General features: G+C 56.6%; 4 protein-coding genes across 4 annotated transcripts; 3 read left to right on the forward strand and 1 right to left on the reverse strand.

Annotated features, from left to right (window-relative positions):
* Nucleotides 1-2,195: 2,195 nt before the first annotated feature.
* J7T55_007764 (inositol pentakisphosphate 2-kinase-like protein) lies at nucleotides 2,196-3,387 on the forward strand (the record flags this gene model as incomplete). The annotated part of the gene is made up of 2 exons (XM_053134446.1): nucleotides 2,196-2,298; nucleotides 2,360-3,387. The coding sequence occupies 2 exons, from the start codon at nucleotides 2,196-2,198 to the stop codon at nucleotides 3,385-3,387; spliced, it is 1,131 nt and encodes a 376-aa protein (XP_052987737.1).
* Nucleotides 3,388-4,304: 917 nt separating this feature from the next.
* Nucleotides 4,305-5,336, reverse strand: J7T55_007765 (uncharacterized protein; the record flags this gene model as incomplete). Its single annotated transcript, XM_053134447.1, has 1 exon — nucleotides 4,305-5,336. One exon carries the CDS (start codon nucleotides 5,334-5,336, stop codon nucleotides 4,305-4,307), a length of 1,032 nt encoding a protein of 343 aa, XP_052987738.1.
* Nucleotides 5,337-5,764: 428 nt separating this feature from the next.
* J7T55_007766 (uncharacterized protein) lies at nucleotides 5,765-7,345 on the forward strand (the record flags this gene model as incomplete). Its single annotated transcript, XM_053134448.1, has 1 exon — nucleotides 5,765-7,345. The coding sequence occupies one exon, from the start codon at nucleotides 5,765-5,767 to the stop codon at nucleotides 7,343-7,345; it is 1,581 nt and encodes a 526-aa protein (XP_052987739.1).
* A 1,422-nt stretch (nucleotides 7,346-8,767) lies between these two features.
* Nucleotides 8,768-11,070, forward strand: J7T55_007767 (uncharacterized protein; the record flags this gene model as incomplete). Its single annotated transcript, XM_053134449.1, has 4 exons — nucleotides 8,768-8,960; nucleotides 9,040-9,718; nucleotides 9,777-9,838; nucleotides 9,983-11,070. 4 exons carry the CDS (start codon nucleotides 8,768-8,770, stop codon nucleotides 11,068-11,070), a joined length of 2,022 nt encoding a protein of 673 aa, XP_052987740.1.
* Between the last annotated feature and the right edge of the window lie 5,154 nt (nucleotides 11,071-16,224).

Here is a 16,224-nt window from a genome sequence, read left to right on the forward strand (position 1 = left end):
TACGCAAAAACAGAGACAACGCACACAGTCAGAGACGTTGTGCCTTTCACAGCACAGCATGGCATAGCACCCTCTGTTGCTCTCGGACAGATGCACGACAGCCGGAACATGGGGATGCGACCGACGCCAATGCCCGTTAAAACGCGGGGAGCGAGGATTTTGCGGAGAAGAGGTGGACGAGTGGTGTGACGTGAACAGCCAGTCTAGCCATTTCCAAGCACCCAATTGCCAATCTTGGGTCAAGCTCATTTGTGACTGTTCCCTCTTGGGAAGGGGACGGGCAGCCTGGGAGCAGGTTGGCAAGGGCCCATTCAGCAGCAAATCCATAATAGTAGTCCAGTGACCGGCAGCGAGCAACAAGATCACCAGATGTTCTCACTCCTACGGACTACAGACCACCTAGATAGGCGGTAGGCAGTGGGGGTGGACTGATGGCCTGTCAGCATGGGACGATGGCTTCAGGACTCGTCGGGCAGCTCCAGAGCTCTCAAGAGCTGCCTCCTAGCTGCAGCATCTTCCCGAAATAGAAGAGAGGTCCAGAGGTCCAGAGGTCCAGAGGTCCAAGAGGTTCGTTCATAGGTCCAGACATCCAGACGTCCAGGTTGTGTGGTCCCATGTTGCCGGTGCTCATCCCCCTTCCCTCTTCCCCGTACACAGCCCTCCTCTTCACGAGCCGACGACACACAGACACACAGACGCAGACGATTCGCCCGGGGTACTCGGGACGAGAGCCCAAAGGGCCCAGAGCCCAGGGCTCAGAGTCCAGGCCCAGGCCCGAAACCCAAGGGGACCTGCAGCTGCAGATAGTCTACCCAGATGCCACCACAGATGCAGCACATGCAGCCAGCCCAATGTGGTTCGCCTTGGCTGATTGGTCTTGGACCATTCCTCCATTAGTTCCAGACCGTTGCCAGATGCGGCATCCGATCCGCATCTCGTCAAAATCTAAAGAGACAGAGAAAGAGAATGCACTCTCATTCTGCCCCATACAAAGAGACACGAAGAGGAAGAGCGGGCGCAGACAGAGGCTGAGAAATGGATACGGGGAGGGACAGTGGTAGAGAGAAAGAGAGCTGATGTCATGGTGCCCTGTGATGGAATGGCCCCCATGGTGTGGACGCATCTAACGCCCATCCTACTGCGACTCTCTCTATACCTATACTGTGTAGATTATGTGTCTTCCGGTCAGTCTGTGTGTCTATCTGTCTGCAGGGCCACCGCAGGTGACGCACTCTGGCACTACCACCACACTCTCACACACGAAAAGATAGCACCGCCGCCGTCCATTTTTTTTGCTCTCTTTCGCTTCGATGCCTTCGCCCTCGCTCTCGCCCTCGCCTTAGCCATGCCGTACATGCGCTCATTTCCCCAGCGAACACCCTGACATCCTCACGTCCCTCCTATTTCCCGGCTCTGCACTCCCGTCCCGCTGCCCGCAGCCGCCTTGCACAGCAGAAGCGGCTAATCGGCGCCGCACTGACGACTGATTCAGCCGTCCAACATCCAAGATCAAGGGTCCCAAGGCCCAGGGTCCAAGGTCCAAGGTCCAAGGTCCAAGGTCCAAGGTCCAGGGGCGGCTTGGGTGTGTGGGCGTGGGCGTGGACGTTGTCAACAGCAGGTGTGGGTGTAGATGTGGATTGAGGACGGCGACATACCTTACTACTCTCGCTCTCTCACTGCCTACCTCTCAACCTCTCATATTACATTACAGTGCCACTATGACTTTGAGCCGAGCGCACTATTGAACAATAAAAAGCTGGCCCCAAAGTCAGTCACCGGTGCCAGTCAGTCCTGACTAAATTCCCGTCCTCATCAATGCACATTCGCACTTGCATTACCTTTTGCCTCTGCCTTTTAACTCCCCTCCGTCGTCGCGGGCCCCAGATGTGAACCACGGAAACCGCATTCCCTCTTTACCACTTCGAGCGCCCTTCCCTTCAGACGACGGTCACGGCACGGGTGACGGCAACCATTACGTTCGCTTTCTTGCTCGGTCGCCGCTTGTGAAGTAGCGACTTCATGCATCCTTGACCGGGGCGCCACCTCTGCATTTCACTTACCTGACACCCCCTCGGACCTGTTTCCGATTGTAATGTGTAATTTGGAAACCACACTTAATGGCTCTGGGAACGTGGATCGAGAATCCTGAGAATCAACGGACCGACGCGGCGCAAAACCACAGGACCGGCAGCAACATGGAGACGGTACCCTCCTCAGCAGTATGCACCTTCGTTGGTGAAGGCGCGGCAAATGTCGTCTTTGAGCTCACGGGTGTGGCAGACCACCCAAACTTGAACGGTAGGGTTTCACGGCAATTCCCCCATGAGGTCCAGGACTGCACAGGCTAACGAGCACTCAGGCCAGTTGCTACGGCTGCCGAAGGACGAGTCGAGTGGCATGTCATATGCTGAGCTCCAGGACTACTGGGAGAACAAGGTTTCGCCTCTTTTCGAGCCGCATGAGCTCGTGCAGCAGAAGCTAGTCCAGCTACCCCAAGATCCTGAATTCTTCGACCGGCTCAACCAGCAACTCGAACAAATCGAAGAAAAGGGCACCCGCCGCCATGACTTTGCCGGCCACAGGTTCGCGCCCGAAGGCATGAAGACCGGCATGCTGGTCGAGGACATGAGGCCCAGGAGGGCGGGCGCATCACCGTCCACCGGGGATGACGACGATGGAGACGAAGACGACGACGACGATCTCTTCACGCTGCACGAGATCAAGCCCAAGTGGCTGCACCAGTCACCCCGGGCGCCCGAGGGCGCGGAGCAGTGCCGCAATTGCGCGCGCGAGGTGCAGCGCAACCTCAAGAACTCGACGCGCAACCCCGTCTTCTGCCCGCTGAACCTGGTCAAGGCCGTCGACTTCCCCCGGAACCAGCACGTCGTGGGGGACATCCGGCGGTCGCTGGGCCTGTCGGAGGCGCAGTCCGACAACCTGCAGGCGTGGCTGCGCGGCTCGACCCTGCTGCGCCGCCTGCGCACCGCGCAGTGGGACAACGACCACGCGCCCAAGGCGGTCGTCCCTGTCACCTCCGACGACAACAATGACGGCGGCGATGATGATGATGATGATGATGACGGCGACGACAACATATCTCGCTACTGCCTGGCCATGACGCTGCGCGACTGCAGCCTGTTCCTGCGGATCCCCAGGCGGCCCGGCGCGAAGGCCGAGGACGTCGTCGCCAAGCTGGCCGACATGGACAAGAAGAACTTTGGCGTCAAGCGCGAGTACTGGGAGGGCATGGAGCAGGGCCTGCACGCCAAGGGTCTGTACTGGAAGGGCGACGGCGTCTCGGCCGAGCTGACCGACTGCCAGTTGCCCTTCTACAAGGCTGGTGGGAAGAACCTGCCGCCCAACGTACGGACCTACTACCGGATCTAAAGGAGGATGGCAGTCTTGTGGGAGGTGAAGTTGGTTGCATTTTTGCTTGGTGGGTGCGCGTTGTTTTTTGTTTTAATAGACTTGGGTTGCGCGGTTTGCCTCATTATTGCTATTACTCTTGCTCTGGTCCTAGTTCTGGGCCTTGGGTTCGGACTGTCTGTCGCCTATGAGGCATACATACATACACTGGCGAGGCGTTTACAGATGCGCTGCTTTTTGGAAGCAAGGTTGGAATTATGCAGCATAGCCTCACGGCTTGGTTACTACGCTGAACAGGACTTCTGTCTTTTCGGTCTAGAATTCAATGGCATTGGTTTCCCACGACTTTGTTGATATCTTCGTCCGCTTCCAATCAGAGGCATCGTGAACCTTGCCTACCGACGTTGTCTAGGTATGTCTCTCCCGTTCACTCGTGCCTTCGGCATGGAAGCGTTGTCCGGCGGGCCTCATGTCCGACAGTGGTGATTCATGGGACGCACAGTTGCTTGAACTCGAAGCGCTGCGCCAGGGTATACCCTTCAACCGTGTCTTAGTGTCTCGAGGCTCTCTTGAGGCAGAGAGTGGTATGCGAGCGCATGCCATAAAGTCGTGGCAGTACTCACGGAATGGCATTTCATAAGTTTGAAAGTCCTGACTGCATTTTGTACTCTGCCCCCTCCCACCGACACAATCACTTCATCAAGCTGCAGGGATATAATTTTTGTTGATGAAGACTCTGAATACTCATGATTGTGAGGCTGTGTCGTGATGTCAGTGTTCAAGTCTGGCATCTCCTTCGAGACAGTCTCACACTTGAAGATCTCATTGGTATCGAATTTTATTCATCGCAACCAAAGCTAAAAGCAAGGCATAATAACACCGCTGTAGACCGACTGATGCAAGACGCCACCTTGAAAACCCCGTAATAAGAGAAGACCTCAGATCATCGTGCCCCGCTCGAAGCTGTCCCTAATCTCGGCCGTATATTTGTTGTAGAACCGCGCCAGCTTCTGGTTGAACTGCTTGTTCTTGTCGTTGATGTACGTGACGTCCGCATCGTCACCATTGCGGGCCTGGCGCTCCCGCCGCTTCTTGTTGGCGACCTCCTCGGCCTTCTTGAGCTCGCCGACGAGGCGATCGACGGCCTTCTTGTCGGGCTTGCTGTCGGCGAAGCCGGAGATGGCGTCGCCGCCACTGCCGCCGTAGAAGGTGCCGTCCTTGTCGACGGCGACCATCTCGCCGTCCTCGGTCTCGACCAGCTCCAGGGTGCCGCGGGCGGCGGCCTCGTCGATGGCGCGCATCTTGTCGCGCGTGTAGCGCTCCAGGTCCGGGTCGCCCAGGTTGTGCAGCTGCCGCTTGTAGATCTTGTTGGCCTCGCGCCCGTAGTCGGAGAAGGCGTTGTCGTCGCGGTGCCGCTCCTTCTTGGCCACGCGCTTGTCCCACTTCTCCGACTCGTCCACCGTCCAGTCCCACGCCCGCTTGCGCTCGAAGTCGCCGCCCGAGTCCTCGATGTCCGCCTTCAGCAGCTTGTTGGTCGCCACCGCCGACTTGCGCTGGATCGCGGCCAGCTGCGCCGGGTCGTTGGCCAGGCGGTGCGCCTCGCTCTGTGCGGCTGAGAGGTTGGATGCCGAGGAGGACTTTGCGCGGGTCTGGAGGGCGCGGAAGCGGGCCATGCGGTCTTGTATCGAGGCGGTGTTGGCCGAAGCAGTCGCGGAGGGTGGTTCTGGCGCATCTTCTGTGCTTGGTGGCTCGTCTGCTGGTGCGGGGGTAGGCACCTTTTCTGAGGGCTCTGGTGCAGTTGGCGTCTCGTCTGTTGTTGATTGTGGTGGTTGTTGTGGTGGTGATGGCGGTGTTGGCTGTTGCGTGTCGGCAGGCGGTGGTGATGATTCCTCCACTGTCGAGGTCGTTACCTGGCCCTTTTTGCCGCCCTTTGCGGTCTTGGCAGTCTTTCTCTTCTTTGCTGGAGGCATGTTCGATAGCACTTGTGGATTTGAAGTCCTGGTCAGGCGGGTATCGGAGGGAAAGACTGGGTGGTGAAGTGATGGCTTGGGGTAATGATTGTCTGGGCTGTCTATCCTAAGCCATATGCAAGAAACAGTCTAGCGGCTTTCTGCGTTGCTCGTACCCCTGCACAGCCCTGGCCTGACTGCACTGCTACGTCTACCTGTACACTCGAACTCCAAATATCTGAGGCGAAATTTCATACTCCAAATACTCAGTTTGAATGAAACCCAACATCACAAATTTCACATCCCAGAGCTCAAGCTTCACTTGTCAGATCAACTCCATGCTTCAAGTATTTTCCCACCTTTCGTATGATTTGGAGGTCCTCTCTATTTCCAGAGTCTCGCCAGCACGGGCCACCCTCCCATGAATCGCGATCTGCTTTACCCACAGTATGAGGCGGCTCAGAGTAAGAGACCCATCTGGGCTCTGCTGGGGGTGCGGCGGCTTTATACCATATACTCTGAGCCCTCAGAAGCGGAACATCATAGAGAAATACCCCAGAGGCGTTGCCATCGAGGGTTCGTCTCACAAAAGGATCCAACGAAAGAGACGCGTCGCGTTCGAGCTGCCAAATGTCGTGCTAGATCTCGACGCCGAGGACAGCCCACATGTTCGCCCTTTCGACGATCATGATGCGGCCCAGCAGAAAGTCAAATGGGGCTATAATCCTATCATCCCTGAGGTAGAGCAGCGTGTCAGTGTATTGACGACCGAGATGCTCGTCGATAGGAGGAAAATGAGCCGAATGCTGGCAGCCCGTCACAGCCCCTTCAAGATTTCGGATCTCGATGTGCTCTCGGTTGCCCTGCTCGGCGGCAAGTCGACTGTCTCCCCGCCGCCTGGTGACGGCACAATGGACTACAGAGCCGGGCGAACCAATTCGTTGTTGCAAGGCAGGGACCGGGCGCTGCATCTCAACGGCATACCAGAACGCATCCTGGCTGGGGATGCAAACACCATAATTCAATTTATGCTCCATCGACAGCGACTGGATCCCGCTACTAAAAGGCCTGCTTCAGTCGGCACCGATGGTGAAGCGGACAGACCGGATACGTTCAGACAGGCTATCGACCGCTGCAAGAGCCTTTCACAACTTGAAAGACTGTGTACCCACGGTCTGTCATTGGGACAGGATGCGATCAGCCCTGCCTCCGTGGACCACATTGCACACTACTTGAAGGGCTCAAGGAACATTTCGTACAGGCACAACACTAAGCAAGCCCTCAAATTCGTCAACAATTTGACAATGAGACAGCTCTCAACAAATGCTGGTCTCAATTCCTCCATGTCACTACTTGGTTTGGCCTTGGCAGTCGAGCTCCGCTTGCTGCCCGCAGTCATGCAATATTTGCATATTTGCTTGTCACAAGGATTCATAGGCAATGCTCAAGACAAGCCAGAGACGTTAGAAGCGGTTGCAAGTGGAATACTGGCGGCATTAGAACAAGGACAAGGGCCGGAAAGGGGAACTCGTCCAGAGCTGTTCACCTTATTGACCGGCCGGACTCTCGCCGGCTCTACAGTGCAGCCGTCCTTGTTCGGATCAGGCATCGTCAGCCGTGAAGAGGGATCTCTCCCTCACCATATTTACGTCCAGCTTCTCGGCCAACTGGGTGCCTTCCGGCTCTTGTGGCATTCGTGGAAGCCAGGCGCGGATGACAAGATGAGACAGCAGTATGAACAGCTCTACTTCAGAGCCTTCATTCGCTGCGCCGAGGTGCTACACAACGCCGAGGTCGTCACTGGGCTGGATTGTACGACAGCGACGGGAGATCTGGAAAGGGATGCCGAGCTCGATTTGCAAGCTATCAACGCATTGGATGCGTATCATGCTTCTTCGACGACCTCGCAAGCGCCCTATGCCTCGCATGTTAAAGATTTGCTCACATGGGGCGACATCAAAGAAGTGTTCGAGAGTGATGGAATACACCAAGCAGCGGCACGGATCAATGATCTAATGGCCAGGATATGATCGAGAGCAGCCTAGTCCTCGGCTGCTTTATCTAGTCACCGGAAACGACTGCTTCAGCCTTGCAGTCAGCCATGGGGGTTGCCAAGGTCGTGCGGATGCAAGTCTCTGCCGAGCCACCTCATCACCTGGGTCACATCAACAAGCCGGAAGAGTGTGGCGGCAGGTAGCGTACGTCCAGATCTATGGTTCAATTGGTCCGGACGTTGTACAAATCCAGCAGCCCATCGCGAAAACAGATGTGTCGCGAACACCGATAGTACCGAACAAGTCAAATAAGCCACCGGCCGTGGTTTTACCTTGGAATAATCGAGAAATCAGCCGCATTCAGGACACAGAACAACATGGGCACGCAGAATATCACACTTAATTTCCAAAAAATTCTGTAATCTGGCACTTTCGTTGCGAATTGAGGCTGACATGACTGTGTGGGCACCTTGATACTGTGTGACCTAGATGCTGACAATTTGGCCGTATGAGGAGCATCGTCAAAGCATGGCTCTCCCTCAGCAACAAGCCATCCCGATCGGTTCCCTCCCCTTGTTACATCAAAGCCCGTGTCTCTGTCAGCCCTGCAGACAAGTGGACCACCGCCTTTCACCCAAGCTGCAAGCTGTCGGCCGACTGCCAGGGATGAGCTGTGAGAGGCGACCGCCGATTGCCAAGCTCAGCAGCAGCTCACGCCGGGGCCCTATTGGGTATGTGCCGGGATCACAACATGTATGTAGGTCTCACCTGCAAGGTTCCTTGAATTACCTTACGACACACCTTGATGCCGGCGTGTTCGGCAAGCTACAGCTGTGGCGCGCAGCTTGCAGCTTACCATGCAGCTTCCCCCTCTCCACGCCGCCAACACGAAGCCTGGCTTTCTTAAGCTACCTCTGCAACGCTTGTTGGGACCTATCATGGCGCTCGTGTTATTCTATCGTCAGCGCCGGCGCCGGCACGCCAAGGAGGTGGCACGATGTGGTCCGACGCAGACCAGCCATGCTGTTCATCGATGTTGCCTGGTTCCGTCGAGCTGGGTCTACGGCTGAGTTTACGTGAGGGCGGGAGGCGCTGAGCCTTTTCCCACTAGTTGCAGATTTGACTCCGCGTTCATCTTGAATTTTCCTCCCCGACGGCCTTAGGCAAGGACATCTCACATCATCTGCCGTTCGTTATCCATCTCGTCTGTTCCCTGTGTTATTGTCACCGCCTCCCGCCCCTAGTATCTTGTGGGAGCCCTCTCGTTGTCCCATCTGGAGATCACTTAATCCATCCGACAGTCTGGACGATCTGCTCGCGTCGCCGCACCGCATGAATATGCGAAACCTTGAATCCTGCGACATCGAAGGATGAGAGATCCGTCTCCTCGCTCTTCACAGCTCGTGCTAAGCCGAATGCGACCGCCATTTTGGGCCTACCTTGAGGCTCCTTTGCAGGATGACGTCCTCCTCGCTGCCGTACCTGGCGGTCTTTGCTCTACTTGTCCCTCGGTCATGGCAGCAACGAGACCCGGTACAAGATTTCTGTCGGCGGTTTGGTCACCAATCGACTATCATAGACGACAAGCTATACATCGACGGCGGTCTGATAAATTGGAATCCAATTTCAACATATCCTCAAAACTACTCCAGTGAGTCTGTTTTTCCTGAAACGAGTGAGAGCAGATTTGAACGAGAATGCTTGCTTACATTGGCCCCATCGTTCCAAAGATACTTGGCTCTCGTATCATGACCTGCAAAGGAATGGCGCAAGTGGCATGCCTCAATTGCATGCCAACCTCTCGAAGAACGCATCTATCCCGGACGTCAGTGGGGGGATCCTATGGGGCGACGACATCAATAAGCAGTTTTATCTCTTCGGCGGGGAGTACTACAACACACCACCCACGCCCTTCAACCTGTACTCATACGATGTACTCAACGACTCATGGAATAATCTGGGTCCACCGAGCCAGAGCGGGATCAATCCGGTATCTTATGGCGCAGGCGTGGGCATTTCGGAGCTGGGGTTGGGCTTCTACTACGGCGGATGGCTTTCCAACAACTCGGTACCAAGCTGGTCAGGCCCACCTATGGCTACGACCGGCTTGATCAAGTACGATATGGACCAGGGTTCATGGACGAACAACACAGGGCCGGATTCGACGCGGAGGGCCGAGGGGACAATGAACTATATACCAGCCTCGGATGGCGGGCTGCTGATCTACTTTGGTGGAATCCAGGACCAGGAAAATGGCACAACCACAGGTCAGCCTATGGACGAGATATTCATATACGACATCCTCAGCGGGCGATGGTACAAACAACAGACATCTGGCACGACGCCACAGATGCGAAGTAGGTTCTGTTCTGGGGTAACGTGGGCGGATGACCAGTCGAGCTATAATATGTGAGTCTCGAGGCAAGCACCCAGGGCGGCCGGACATGGCGTTGACTGATTATTGCAGATATCTGTATGGTGGTGCTGGTATGCCACCGGATACTTCTGGCTTCGACGACGTGTATATATGTATGTCTTCATACTCCTCGCTCTCAGAAATCTCTCTGACCCTAGCCACAGTAACAATTCCCACTTTCACCTGGATAAAGCTATACCCTAACGATGGAAATGTCACTGGCCAGTACCCCCATCACAGTCTGAGTTGTAACGTAGTCAACAAGGGACAAATGCTTGTCATCGGTGGTACTTTCCCACTCAGTGACGAATGCGACGTAGCCCCTCAATGGGGGATGCACAACCTCGTGCTGGGCCAGCAGGCCGACCCAAATGCGAATCCGTGGCAGCTACACTCCACAAACCTAACGACGTACGCGGTGCCAGACGAGATCATCTCCGTGGTGGGCGGCCAGGCCACGGGCGGAGCAACGAGGACAGCACCTACCGGTGGTTTCGACAACTCCGATCTCAATGTCCTCATGACGAAGCGGGCTACCATAGCAGCTCGAACCCCAACACGGTCCATTCCCACCGCCACAGGCGACTCCTCGTCCTCCAACGGCACGCACCTCAGCACCGGCGCGATCGTGGGGATAGCAGTGGGCGGCGGCGTGGCCCTCATCGCCCTGGTAGTCGGGCTGTGCATGTTCGTACGGAGACACCGAAGATTCCGCTACGGCGCCACGGGAGGCCGGCACTCCGGGCCCAAGTCCAGCGCGGGAGGGAGTAGCAGCCCGTACACCTTTGGGCCGGGAGGCACGCCGTGGAGCCCCAACAGCGCCTACAGCGGCGCGGCCCACACCCACGACGCGCACACGCCGAGCAGCTACGGGGCGCCGCCGAGCCCGTTTGCAAGGCGGCCGAGCAACATCAACGTCCAGCAGGGGCCGGCGGAACTAGCGGCGCCCGTGCCGGACGGCCGGGACTACGACATCTCCCCGGGGGCCGCCATGGGGGGCATGGTCGACGGTAGGGAGTTCGGGGCGCAGCGGCGGTCGCTGAGGACGTCCCACCGCAGCGTGAGCTCCTCGGGCGCGGTGCCGTTCTACGGCGACCAGCCCAAGTTCGATGACTCCGGCCGGCCGTGGTACCCGCAGGTCAGCCGGATGGACGAGGGACCCTTCCCGAGCCCGCGGTCGGTGTCGAGCCACAGCCCCGGGTACAGCCCCGCGCAGGAGATGGACTCGAGGTGGCCGCTGGGCGTGACGGGACACACCCCGCCGGGCGAGACGGATTCGGGGTCGGATGATAGGGCCCGCGAGGGGAGGGGCGGCGCGAGGCATGAGACTTTTTATCATCCTTAGGTTAGGCGCTTAGGCCGTGTCTCTGGAGACAAACCGTATGATGGGCGTTTCCTCGGCGGGTTTTGTAGCGAAATAGCGTCTCTAATTTCGGGAATTTCTTCACTGGTAGAGATTATTGAGTGTTCAGGAGTCTCACCGACGCAAAGGGGCTAGAGTCCACGAAAGACGTGCCTACGGAGTGAACCCTGACTCCGTTCACATTGACATCATTGTGTCGAGTCTGGAGATGAGATAGATCCTTGCATTCCGGCCCTCCTTCCTACCTTTGCCCTTAATCTCGCGGTCGCTTAGGAGCCGTATTTCTCTCCCCTTCCAATTTTACTATCCTAGCGATCAATACCTACGGGTGCCATAACGATACAAAGTCCGCAGAAAGAAGCAGACGCCAGGAGTGTCCAGGGGTCATGTTCTACAGCTCATCAAGCACGTCCTCGGACCGCATGTGACGTCTCATATGCATGGAGTACGGCCGAGACCTTCCGCAAAACACGGCAACGACGTCTACCCAGACCGGGACTGGGGTGGGCTCCCGGCCGTCCTGTACAGCAGCCTAACCATCCAGGTCCTGCCCCATGTTGGGCATCCTCCCGTGCCGCGCCCAGGCCGTGTCTCCGGTAGAGTACTATAGATATACGGTACACACAACGGTCCCGGGGCAGCAAGGCTTGGGGGGGGGGGGGTCTCACTTTCCTTCCTTCTTCCTCGTCGTCCTAAGCGATCGGCTGAGTCAATCCCCACACCGACCTGCATCACGTCAAAGTATCACCTAGACGAGAACCCTGATGGTGTATGTGGCTCTTGCTTCCATACCATGCTTTTTCTTCTCCTTCTTTTGCCTTGCCGCAGCTCGTTCCTGTCACGGTTTCTGTCAAATGACGGCCGGGCGGGCATTGCTTGTGCCCGCTCTCGACAAGGAGATGGTGTGATTGCTGAACCTCTATGGGCCGCTGCCACATGAGACACGGCGCGTGTGCCTTGTGGATGTGATGGTGATGGTGATCCAGCCAGGTGCCTACGAGCCAGGCACAGACCCCCAACTGCAAGGTTTGACCAAGAATGCTCATGGAGGAAGTCGATGATTCATGGGGTCAAGATAGGTGATGTGCCCGCCCTCACGGGAGTCAGTTCTCGTGATGAGAAGAGCGCGGGACCTTGGATAGGGAGGCAGTTGGCGAGGCTCCACCGTCATCCTGACGTCCTCGCGGGCAGACGGACAGCAATATGCCTCGGTCTATCTGTAACACGAGGCTATTGTCGGAACAGGCACAAGCAAGGGCGTCGCTCACCGTCCGCTGGAGATCATCTATATCGCTCACCGATCAATATCGCGCATCATCGTCCCGTCGGGAAGAGAGAGGACGGAAGTAATTGCCTCAGCCCCGCCAGCCATCCGCCGGTTCAATGTTCTGGCGACGCAGGCCAAGAGGGAATCAAATCCGTGCCCGCAACGGGCTACTTGCAGGTGCAGGTTCAGGCCCGGGTTCCCTCCTTGCGTCCCTGCCGGTATCTCTGTCACTTGGCCAGGTCCCAAGAGACTGGACCGTGGGATTTTGGCTTCCCGTATCTTGTCACCCCACGCCCTACCAGATATCTTGGTAAATAGTCTACTTTCTTCATCCAGTCAATACCGTTTTGCGCGAATGGTCCCACGGGTCATGATCATGGCCAGCCAGGCAGGGATATGATCAGGTGGGCATACGCGCAGCAAGCCACGGCTAACCGCATGCACAATATCGAGGGTGAATTGGGCCTGGTGTTTGCTGATTGGCCTGGGAGTGAGAAAGTGGGAGGGGAGCCGCGGCTGCCAGCGGTACTGTCCTCTGCCCCTGCTTTCTCACGATAAGAATAGGATAGGATGCGATTGCGAGCTGGATGGAGGCATAGGGAGGTCGGAGGCATAGGGAGGGTGTGATTGTGGGATGGGTTAGGTTGAGCCACGCTGCCGAACCAGGACGAACCGAGGCCCCCCTTCCCTTCTTCTCCAAGATCCTATTCGGCGTACCTGCAGCTGAGCAGGGCGAGGCCCTTGCGCAGGAGCGCTTAAAGAGGATGATGTGCGATGCGAGCAAGGTGTTGGGTGAGACGAGTCCCATGCGAGACATCACACACGAACACATACACACACACACTTGCACACACCCACATCGCTCGAGTGGCTGTTGGTTGTTGGCCGAAGAGTCTAGGAAGGGTGGCCTGGGATGGGGTTTGCAATTGGCTGCAGCTGGCCGTGTTGTGTGGACGAGAAGAAGAGGGCCGGAAAATTCAAAGATCTGTATCCGGCTGTCAACCTGTCAATCCGGACGTCTAGAACCTCACCCTGAGGGACGGCGCTGGTACAGGACTGGGGCATGCGTGCATGTGGGCTGTGAGCCGTTGCATGCCCTCGCACCAAAGAAGTGACGATGTGCGTCAATGATGCCGCTCATTTCCTAATCCAAGTTAAACAGCGGGACCTGGCGTCGAACAACGAGCGACCGTTTTCACACCGTTCCTTTGCTTTGCTGGTGGTCGTCGTGTCGAAAGATTTCGGCCCCCATTCTGTTTCCAGTATGGGCCCCTGAGCAACACTTATTTCTTCATCCCCTGTGGGCTTTTCCACCAAGGGCCCCTGTGGGAACGCCCAAGCTCTCGTGGCTTTTTTCCCCACAGGGAACCTCGTCGAACCGAAGATGGCCGGCTTCGTGCTCGATTCATAGGCCCAGAGGGCTACCGCTAGATAAAATTTCAGCACGTTGCACAGTACACGTAGGGCGGAGGATTTCGCTTGGGCGCCCTTGATGCCTCACGTTGGGGCCTCTCATTTCGTCCAGGCCGCGGCCGAAAGTGACGGGAAGGCGACCCCCGATATTTCTGCAACGCACTGAAAGAGAAAAAAAAAATTGAACAAAACAAATGCAGGGGCGATGCAGGTGCATGAGAGATACAACATGAGATGCATCGACCAGAGTTCGAGAAGCTGATGAAATGACAAGAACACATCATCATCCCGCTGACTCCGTAGATCCCCCTCCCTCCCCGTGACCCATTCCAAAAAGGTCACCAGATTCCCCATTAAAAAGGGGATATTGCCCCAGGCGTTCGACCGCTTCCCGTCCTGCCATTGCCCACCCCCGGCAGCTCCATTGTTTTTTTTCGACTGTTACCAGATGGCCATGTGCACCAGCTTAGGTGGCATGACAGTCGCTCACCGGGCGGGCGTAAATCCCACGATTCATTCCCAGGGTTGGGTGAGGGTACTGTAGGGGGCGCGGGCGGTCGCAAGCGCGTGTTGAACCTTGGAAGCGGGGCGGAATTGTGATATTTCACATCCGTTTGCACAATCAGCGGGCGGTAAGGCGCGTGGACTGGGGCCCTGCCGATGAGATCACAGAGCGGAACTGACACATACCGTACCCGTGCGTGCACTTTTTAAACTTTCTCATCGTCTCCAGCTGAGAGACGTGTTCTCGAAACATGAGCGATGCCCACCGCCTGGGCCGCCCCCGGTGGGGCAGTGGCCGCCCCCCTTGGAACGGGGTCGGGAAGCCGGTGAAGGCCCCCCGGAACGGCGGGATGTCAGAGAAGGGCTCCGTCCGGAATACCACTCTGGCTCCGGCTTTGGGCACTCTGGACCCTACAGCCTGGGTACACTGTGGGTTCCAGTAGGGCGTGGAAACGTGAAATTTCTCCATGATGGGCCGCAAGCGAGGACGGTTTTTTTCTTCGGCTCCCTTTTCCGCACCCTTGTATGGACATGGCATGACCGAGTATACGGGGTACAGTGTTGCAAAAGTCTTGTCTGACGGCATGCCAAATTCGGGATTTCCGGGTGATAGAAACGGTGGTGGCTTTCTAGCTACTGCAGGCTCGCTATAGTAGTTGATCCTGGTGTGTGAAACACATGGCGATCTTTCGCTCCTGGGGGCAAGAGGTCTTTGATGATAGTGCTCACAAGTCTGCAGGACTGCAGCAGTTTTCCTAGCAGTAGCAGTGTGAACTGTTAATTGAGATTCCGGGATCGCCCTGCCCATCTGCAGTACGCACACAACTCGGTGATGAGCAGCCGCTCTGGGTCTGATTGAACTCGTGAGACATGCATAGGCATCACCTCCGCTGCCCCGTGCATATATTACGTAGATAGTAAACTCGACATATGCACTGTAGCCGACACAGGCAGGCAGATTGTCCGTTGCTGCAGGGTGCAAGAACAGATGCGGGGAAGCTACAAATTGTCAGACGAGGAGGATCGTGAGCCCCCCACGCTCTCAGATATGAATGTTGCGAAGAGGCAGGTTCAGCGATGATCGGTCAGGCGGAGGCCGAGAGGCGACCGACCACGGCATGCTCGGCATAATATAGGGCAAGCCTCCCGAGCGTCCGAGGCATACACTTCCGAGCGATCCAGAGGCCGTCTTTTCGCGTATCTTTGAGTAGCACTGCTTTGCTTTGCCCTGACAGATAAGGGACCTGGCCTTTGCCTCGAATTGGGTTGGCTTGCATGCAAGTTGGGGATCCAGGACCAAGAAAAGGCGCATGCGGAATGATGCAGAAAAAGGGTCCGATTTGTGTATGAGGAATAGAGAGATCTTGCGGCTGGACAAGTGTACGCGCAAGCTCTGCTGCAGTGTAAATATCGCTCTTCGAATGAAAGAGAATGAAGCAGGTTTTTTTTCTCGGGACGTCAACTTGACGAGCCACGACGCCGCGTCAATCATGGCAGGCTTTGGGGGAGGAGGGGTGCCTGTGTGAAGAGCTGAGCATTCCCGGCTCCTCGTAGGCCATGTTTTACACAGAGGCAATGAACGTCAGTCCTGTCAATCCAGGTGTGTCATCTCCTCAGCCCTGTGGTGTTTCTATCTTAGGAAATCGATGTGTTGATGTTTTCCCGTGTCGTGCAAAAACGCGTCGATCCCGATCTGTCAAAACCTTGCGGCTCCAGACTTTCGCCGGCCTCGCAAGGAAGAGCCCTGGTAAAGGCTAGGGCTTGTCATCAGGGTTCTCAACTGAGACCAACATAAAGGGCGAGGGGTTTGCGCAGGGGGGGGGGGTGGCCGTTGGTGTCCTGCCAAGGCCCAAGTCAGGAACAGACTTTTGACCTTTGGCACAGTTTGGGAGCAAGTTTGTTTGGAGCGGAGTTGACCAGAGGCTCGTGACTCAAAGTGCTCGAGATTCGTC

The sequence above is a fragment of the Diaporthe amygdali genome, assembly GCF_026229845.1.
Source record: "Diaporthe amygdali strain CAA958 chromosome Unknown NODE_45_length_313557_cov_64_577745, whole genome shotgun sequence".
Taxonomy (NCBI): Eukaryota; Fungi; Ascomycota; class Sordariomycetes; order Diaporthales; family Diaporthaceae; genus Diaporthe; species Diaporthe amygdali.